The 9,341-nt window shown below is 38.1% G+C and overlaps 1 protein-coding gene across 1 annotated transcript in view; it reads left to right on the top strand.

Annotated features, from left to right (window-relative positions):
* Positions 1-1,273: 1,273 nt before the first annotated feature.
* Slc13a1 (solute carrier family 13 member 1) overlaps positions 1,274-9,341 on the top strand; it is a 74,942-nt gene continuing 66,874 nt past the window's right edge. The window contains exon 1 of the mRNA XM_031380770.1: positions 1,274-1,400. Within this exon, the coding sequence (XP_031236630.1) occupies positions 1,302-1,400 (99 nt within the window). The 5' untranslated portion in view covers positions 1,274-1,301. The remainder of the gene's footprint in view (positions 1,401-9,341) is intronic.

Raw genomic sequence — 9,341 nt, 5'->3', positions numbered from 1 at the left:
TTATTGAAAGGAATAGTTTTCCTTGGCACAAAAATAAAGCAGAGTCAATACTAATATGCAATTAGAAGTCAGGTCTAATTGATAACCATATGTTATATAATAGTGAAATCTGCGTCAAGAGAAACTTAATATAAACTTCAGGAGCTCTGGTGGGGTGCTTTGTTAGTACCTAAGGATGAGTTCACAGTTGCTAACTTGAGCTTTAGTGGGTAATTCACATTTTTTTTTTTAGATTTATTTATTTATTTCATGTATGTGAGTACACTGTTGCTGTCTGCAGACACACCAGAAGAGGGCATCGGTAAAACACAGAGACAGTCCCTAGCCATACCTTCTCTACGTTGTAACAGTTTTCATCTCTACCTACATGCTCACATGATGGTTCTCTCATGCAAGCACACATGCGCGCACATCCCTTGAATGACCCTACTGACTTATCTCTGTACGATTTCCTTGATAATTATGTAACTAATATCAGTACAATAATATCATTTCAAATGCAAAAAAATTCTTAAAGGAGAATGTTTATATAAGGTTCATGTTTTTGTTTCCTCCTACCAAGAAAAGGTATTAAGATCTTTAAAAGACACAATGTACTTTGCTTTTAAAGTAAAAGGAAAACTTGCTATCATTTTTTTTTCAGAATGCTGACTCAGTCCATGACCAGAGAAGCCCCAGGAAAAGCTATCAGCATCAAACATCCGTTCTTTTACCCACTCTCCTGCACTGAAATCCATGCAGTTGGAGTTGCTATTTCACCTTAGACAGTGAACTATACTTTCTTAGATAGGACTCTGGAGACAGTCTGCGCTGAAATACTGAGCATATCACAACAGTGGTGACAACTTCAGCTAGAAGAAGACAGGGTTCATCAAATGGGGCAGAGGGGATTAAGTGTGGACAATGTCATTTAACTTCATTAATGAACTGATCTTACCTTCTCCTGGTCTCTCCTGGCTATAGTCCAGTTATTGTGTATCAAGAGAGAGAAAGAGAGAGAGAGAGAGAGAGAGAGAGAGAGAGAGAGAGAGAGAGAGAGAGAGAGAGAGAGAGAGAGAATCAGTATTACTTTTTATAAATCACATAAGCAAATGGTCTTTGAGTCCTCGAGCACTCTTGGGCTTATCTCTTTCTTTTAATGTGATAGTAAAACAATAAAAGTGAGATTTAATTTTAACTAATGTTGGTCTGTCTGAGGCAGTAAGTAGAGATGATGAGGTAGAGAAATATTAATCCAGGCTGGTTATTTAACATTTGCCTGAGTGTGAGGAGGATACTGTTGAAGGCACCTGCTCAGGACAATGAAGCTCCTCAATTATGCTTTGGTCTATCGCCGCTTTCTCCTTGTGGTTTTCAGTGTTTTGGTTTTATTGCCACTCCCTCTTATCATCCGCACCAAGGTAAGCAAGCCTGGAGCACACACAGGCACATGGCTTGGGCTATAGGTTGTCCTTCGATGTTGATCATGGTCCAGTTCAAAGCTGAAGGAATGGTAATTCTGCTTGCCTATGAATTGTAATTGTCTGTTTTCTTTATTTTTATGGTTGGTCTTATTTGGATCTTGGCATGGTTAAGTGGAATAATTAGATGTAATAATCAATGAAAATTGTTCTCCACCTGTCATCTAGATGAAAGAAGGAACAAAAGAAACACAACCCTTTAGATCTTTCAAATTATCAGCTTCCAGGGAGCATCATAGATAATAATCTCTTCCCCGAGGAATAAGCAATAATATATTTCTATATAAAGGATTCACAGGGATACCCAGCTTTGTGACATTGTGACATGATGTTGTTGTCAGCTACAAATCTGTTGTTTTGTATTCATAGTTATTCTAGGATGCAGGAGCCCTGAGGGCTGCAGGTTATACAGCCCTACACAGAACAATTGGCAAAATAAGGTCTGGAGATACCTACAGAGCTCTCAGCTCTGTGGCTTAGAGTCAGCCACAAAACTTCCCAGAAGCTTAATTTCCTTCTGGAATAGAGACATCAAAGATATGAGGTTATTTTCCAGGTTAATCAGAAAATGTAATAAGTCATCTCTTTGCTCATTTCAGATTTTAGTGTACTTACGTTGGCATATTTATGAGTATCTTTCAGTTTGCTTTTGAAGATAATCAGTCTATTAAGCCTAGAATATTAAACTCAATGAATTTTCTATGTTTTGGTGACGTGGTCTGAACAAGCAAACACTTAGTGAGCACCTTCTCTGTGCCAGCCACAGTGTGATTTGGTGGTAGGAGAACAGGTGCTAGAGACAGGCTCTCTGCTCGAAATGCCGTATTTAGCATTTGCAAGCTGTGTGACTTGAGCAACTTACATAACCTTCCTGTACTTCTGCTTTCTCATAAGAGCGGGATCATAGAAGGTTTGTTGTGAGTACTAAATGAGTCATCCTTCACCAAACAATAAGGGGAGCTCTCTTAGCCTCCCTTCTTGTGTTGCCTATACAGCTAGGGGAATTCTTACCCTTCCTTGACATGCAGTCCCTCCACTCAGTAGAAGAGAACCTAGCTGATGCCTTTTACTCGTGAGTACTGTTGTATTAATAAACTAGAATAGTTATAGTACATTGGGCACTCTAGCTTCCTTCAGAAGTCTTAGCCACCTTCTGACACTTGATTCCCACCCATGAAACTAGGCAGTTGTGTGACCCTGGTGTATGAACCAGATAACAGAATTGACTTGTACATACATGGCTCTAATTCAGCTCCTCCCCTCACCATTTCTAGGTCTGTTACTCCATCTATTATGCACAATAACATCTTTACAAGCCCCCTGATCTTTATGAATCTGCAGATGTATCAGAATTTTCTCTCAGGCACATTTTGATTCATATATGGATGCTTGCCATATTTTAACATTTCTGCCTTAGTCTCAACACAGGCCCTTACTTATTGCAGGGAATACCGGAAATTAAAATACAGTCAATCCTATGCCATGATTCCACATCATCTGTGCTGCTCCTCTGATGTACAGATACATCTCACTCTAATTACCATCCATAATTTTAGGGGAAATAAATACAAGCTCACAGAGAAAGAAAACAAATACATAAATAAAAAGCAATAATGTAAGTTCATGATTCACCACCAGGAAAGTGTATCATTGCCAAGATATACACTCATTGATTTTCCTTTCCCAAACATGCAATGGTAAAAGTATATTACGTCTCCACATTAGCTCAAGTACATTGAGTGCAAAGCAAGGAGTCTGGTATCAAGTTGTACTTATGAATGTGTTTTGCTTTTGTTTCATTCTAATCAATTCATTTGTTCAAGTTCAATTAATTTTAATGAGGAAAAAATTTCCTAATACCATAACAGAATTTTATTTTATTTTTTTTGGCAAATTTGAACAGAAATTTTATCATTAACCAACTACTAAGTAAACTTAAAAGGAACATTATTTAACTCTTGCAATGAAGGCAGAAGGAAGGTATAATATTTGATAGAGGCTTACGGTCTACAAGGATATACATCAATTTATGGTTACCATCTTTGTCGCTGAAGTGAGGAAACCTGCCCTTGTAGACACAGCAATAAGGTAACAGAGAAATTCAAGCAAAATGAAAAGTCAAACTTGTCTTTTAAAAACACAGTGAATATAAGTGACATAGAACAAAACAAGTGGGGAATTGCTGGCTGAGATTTCCACTGGTTACTGATGCTCTTAGTGACTGGCCTTGCCTCCTATCTCAATTCCATCTCCAGCCAAAAATGTGTCCTCAACAAAGGGATCCTCAGAGAATTTTTAGGCAATGTTAAGAGGGAAGGAGAAAGAATATCTGTATAGAGCACTCCTCTCTTCCAGGCATTCTGCCAAATGCTTTGCCCACATCATTACATTTAACCTTCTAACAAACCCACAGGTGATGGCTGGCATGCCAGCATTCCCACTCCACATCTGAAGGAGCACATGCTCAGAGATGCTGAACACAACAAAGACGGAGAGGCTTGTTCTGAACTTGGGTTTTGTCAAAACTCAGAATTCCTATGTTAACAGGTGTTTTAGAGACTTTTCTCAATTTTGCATTTTTAAAGATTTATCCCCTGGGGATTGTTAATCATTTATCAACAACTCAGGCAGTTCTCTACAAGATAATGCTCCCGATAAGCCAAAGAGCAAAGGAGGTTTATCCTACTTCCTTAATTAGCATCATGCTATTAAGAGTGGTGAGGTAAAGTGGCATTGATTCCCGACACTGGGGAAAGGTCTCCTGAGAAATGAAGCAATGAACTAGGTGTGTGCCGTCTCCATTTCCTGATGTCACAGAGTCCCAGCTATGTCACATGGTCATGCTTGTCAGGTTATGTTGATCCTTTCTAGTCCAGTGCTCACTATGAATCATGGCCTTGGGTTGGTATCTCCACACCATCTGGTTGAAGGAGAAATTGAGCCTATGTTTTTCAGTACTTTCCTGGAAATGATATCTTCTAAGGAAGGAGATTGTGCCTCACTCCTGAAGCTTCAGAGCATAAGCCAAATAGAAGACCAGATTTAATTTTTACCAATTGCTTAGTACTATTAACCAGTCACTCAAAATTTTCAGAGTAAATATAGAAAGAAAAGCTAGCAAAGAGCTTTGTCTAATGTGGTTGCTTGTGTTTTCAGACATTTGTCTGAGTCCACTGTCTGATCACCAATATTCATCCCCAGTGATTACCTGCATCTATAACAATTCCATGGTGGTTAGAAGTTCAGTCCCATGGCATTGCTGTAGATGTTCTTTTGATTAAGTGATGTTATAACTTCTTATGAATATAAAGTATCAGAAACATTTTTAAACTCACACCTAAACACAAAGGTACTTTTATTTCTTCCCCAGTTAGTAGTTACTATTCAGTAACAAACTAATCAATAACAAGGTTCTAATGCAACTGCTGTTTTTTTTAATTAAGTAATCACAGTGAATTCTTCTCACTTTAAAGAAGAATTGCCTCAATATTCCCACACAGAGGACTATTAATACCAACAGTGTGCTACAGTTTCATTTATATTTTCTATGTAACTGTTTATGACAACTTCTAGCAGTTTGCTAATTTTAATCTTCTCAGTACCTGCTCAGTTTTATTTTTGTTCTTTTATTTTTTTAACAGTGTTTTAGTTTATCTTGGTATTACTGTTTATCAAAAATAAAAGATTAAAAGAAAGACCAGCTAGGGACCTAGCTCAGTCAGCTTACTGTTGATCATCCATGAAATTCCAAGTTCAAGGCCCACACTATGTAAACAAGGTGTATTAGTCCATGCCTCTAATCCCAGTGATGGAAGTAGGAGGACTGGAGGTCAAGGCCAAGGCCAGCCTGGGCTTCACTAGACACTGTCTCTACAAAGTAAATAAGTAAACAAGTTGGGGTTCTTTGAGAAGCCGTAGGAAAAATCTGAGCAGTCATATATTATTCTATTGGCCACATTTCTCCCAAGAGTGTCTCATTCCAGTTGTCTAATGCTTTTGCTTGGATCCCTTTTCACAATAAAGAGACAAGGAAACAATCCTATGGATATTGACAAAAACATTTACTAGTTGATGGATTGTAAGATCCCAACTGCATTTCAGTTTTCTCTTTGGTACTTCTGTTTTATTTGTTTGTTTGTTTGTATTTAATATTTTACACCAAGATGGACTCCAAGGGAGAAGAATACGGGAGTCAAGATATAAGCATAAATCTCAAACCCATGTCCTGTCAGAAACTTTCACCCTCCCTCTCTCTTATCACTATGTTGCCTTTCCATCTAAATCTTGCTTTCTCCATCCTTCTTCCATTCTACATCCTCACTGTACTCTCCTTGAGACAACAATCTTCATCTCTATTCATGCATCATTTTTTCACACCCGTTCTTCCAAAATTTCGCCAGAGAATTGATTTTAAAATGCCAGGTATGATCACCAGGTAAACATTTTTTACACTGATGGAAAGTTTCAGCTTTGGCATTTGTCCTAATAACTTCCCATATCTGTCTTCTACACGCACTCTTTGCTGTCCCCAGAGTGCCAGTGACTATTCATAATGCTCTCTCTTTGCTGATGCTAGAATATCTTCCTGCCTTCCACTTTGCTCTGCAGGAGAGCAGAGCAAACTGAGACTCATCATGGCCACTCATGTCTCATCATAGTTGTTTTGACTCTATTGTAGTGTGTATTCCATGCGGTGATTATCTTTGCCTTCCTCCACAGACTGTAAATGCCTTAAGAGGATCATGCAGATTGTTAATCTGTGATCCCTTACCCCCAATACAAGGCTTGTCACACAGAGAGTAGATGACTATGTTGAGTGATCAAATAGGTTGTTCTCAGATGGCAGAAGGATATGGAATTTCTATGAGCTATAAGGTAAAGGAGTGATTGGAAGAAAGGGCTTCTAGAACAGAGAAAACAGTAGTGAAGAGGATGTGGGTATAAATGGAAGTACCTGACCCACAAAGCTCATTTTCCCTTCTAGGATAGGATTTTGTACCTTGCTTGGCAAACATGACAAATGTGACAGCTCATAATAAGCTAAATAATAATTATTAGAAATAGTCAATATATCATTACTGCAGTTGAACAAACTCAGGTTAAAAATTACCCAAAGTCACACGAACCTATCTAGAAATGGAACAAAAAGATTAGAGGAGACTGCTTGACTCCCAAACCCCCAGAGGATAATCCTCTTTTGTGTTGTATATTTTTTAATTTCTAAGTTAGCATACAAGGTAATAGGAACTCCAAAGCCCATAGAGCACAATGGTATTTTGTGTCGTGTTATTTCATTTTTGAATTAGGATACAGGGTATTAGAAACACTATGGTATTTTGTTCTACTAAAATCTCACTTTTTTAGGGAATGACATAGCTCTGGAATAGTGTTTATATCCAATCCTGAGAAAGTATACATAAGTTTCCACACTTAAAATCCCACAAGTGCTCACTGAGATGCAGATTCTCTGGTCTTGTTCCTTGCAACAGCACAGGAACCTTGACCCATGATGGACTCTTAAGGTGTCAAGAAATACAGTTCAGTTACTTTGCGCTTCTGAGATACATGGATACTGGCCATGGGTTAGCTTCACTTCTCTCCCATTACCTAAATAACTCTTTTAAGTCTTCTAAGAAATTTTGACATTCTACCCTTGGCCCATTCCTTCACCTATAAAATGAAGAGGATCCTCTTTTAAAACTTAGAGATACTGTCTACAGATCAGCTGCTCTAGACTCACCTCAGATTCTTCTATAAAATCCCAGCTTCTGGACGATTAGTAAAATCCTCTAGTGATTGTGATCTTAATTCATGGATTTCCTCTTAATGCATAAAATGTAGAACAGTGGTTATTTCCAATTCAATGATTGTGTGGGGGTGGGGTCTCATGAAAGCCATGCCTCTAGTGTGTTAGCTAAGTATTGAAGCTGAGTAAAAAGGGGAGTTAAAAAAATAATCCCTGATACCTAGCATTGTGAAGCCACCCACTAGCTGTCTCTGCTTTCCATTTTTAAAGTCTAAAATCTAAGCAGAGACGCTAACTATTTTCCCCTGACTGTAACATTGAGCTCCATACCTTGCATCTTCAAAAATAGGGGTGTTTTAAAATGTATCAAGCATTGCAATTAGTATGGATTGAGATTTGATTAGTAGCCACTGTAGTGGGGCAGGTGTATCAGAAGCCATGCATAACTCCTTCAGGTTCTGCCAGGTAATAATGCTTTCTTTATAGCACATAGACTTACTTAGAATGCATTCTTTTCTCCTTTCTTATTGGCTTTTTGTCCTCTCCAGAAGAATAGTTGTCATGAGTGAAGCCTGTGGCTCATCTGTTTTCCTCAAGTTCTGAAGGAAAGAGAGCAACTCTTTTATTCACATAAGGGCCACACCTACAGCCCAATATCAGTCAGTATGTCCTTAAAAAAGAGAAAGGATAAAAACTGTATTTAAAACAGAATATATGTGTCATTTTCATCTGAAATTATCATTTACAAGATAACCAAGGTAAATTTTAAACATAATATTCACATTTTTCATGGTAATATGAGAAGTTAGGGAAAGCAAAAAAAAAATATTCCAATTGCCTAGTCATAACTATGCTTGCCTTGGCTCTTCTTAGCTGAGTAGGTAGTTATAGGAATTAAAACAACAAAATAAAATTTAAAACTCAGAAACGTCTTGGGGTTTTTGAGTGGTCCTAGGTAATCAACTTCCTCAGGAGAAATTTCTCTTTTTTTGTTGTTGAATTCAGTTTCTTCAAGAATGACATTTGTATATCAACTAAGGTAAGCAATTTACTGTGCCAATACCATACATAGATAAGATGAATAACAGGACTATGCCAAGGCATGACTCAGGGACAGCCAAAAGATATACTGATTAGGAAGGTGTCTATTGGGAGACTATTCTTCCTCCCTTATGCCTGAATAAGTTGGGGCACATTATTAGCTGTTCTTGTAAGCTTTATTCTAATCTGTGTTGTGTTTGCCTTGTTTCCTGGTAATCCTTTTGCCAGTTTGCAGCAAGATTGATAGCTAAATATCAGATGATAACATCCCTACAGATGTTTGAATTGGCCTCATGTCTATCATTAATTTTAGATTTTTTAAAAATATACTACCCTCTATACCTTTCTGTTGAAGGGTCAATACTCCACTCTGCCAGCACTTGAATATACACCCCCAGTGGTCTGCCAAATATTAAAGAATAGAATTCTTTTGAAAGATAGGAGATCACCAAGGGCTCTGAGTGAAAGTGTTAAATGTCTTTGTAGTCATGGGGTCAATCAGGAGAACAAATTAAGGGACAGAGAGGCTTATTGGATTAGGTAGCTTTGATCTAGGTTTCTTAAATATCTGGCAAGTCTCACCTACCCATCAATATCAAGAGACAAACTCAAGGAACAAAAGCCTTCCAGAATGTCAAAATGTAGAACAAAGTATTATCTAAAAATGTAACCCCAAACAGAAGATGAGAAGGCAGTAGAGATCTCAAGAGCCTTGGATAGCAATTGTATATTTCCTTTACCATGGTTGCTGAAACAGCCATCTCAGTTGCCCCACCACACTTCTATTGACTGGAGGCCTAAGACTAAAGGCTGGGAATACTGGTTTTACTAGGGGGATTCAGGAAGAGGGTGGGGTGACACTGGGCTGGCTAAATGGAAATATCTAGAAATAGACTATCATGGTTATACAGGACTGGTCAGATAAGAGGATGCTCAGGAAGACAGGAAAGAAGATCCAATCAAAATTAGGGTAGGCCAGGGTATCTATATTCTAGTGCTAGTAAAAAGAGAAATGGGTGCCATCCTTAGAGCAATCTGGTGAGGCTAAACTATGTTAACTGTTAGGGAGAGCAAAGTAGGCCCATTATCCAGTT

This window comes from Mastomys coucha, unplaced genomic scaffold, assembly GCF_008632895.1.
Source record: "Mastomys coucha isolate ucsf_1 unplaced genomic scaffold, UCSF_Mcou_1 pScaffold20, whole genome shotgun sequence".
NCBI classification, from domain to species: domain Eukaryota; kingdom Metazoa; phylum Chordata; class Mammalia; order Rodentia; family Muridae; genus Mastomys; species Mastomys coucha.
This window is presented reverse-complemented; position numbering and strand designations above follow the sequence as displayed.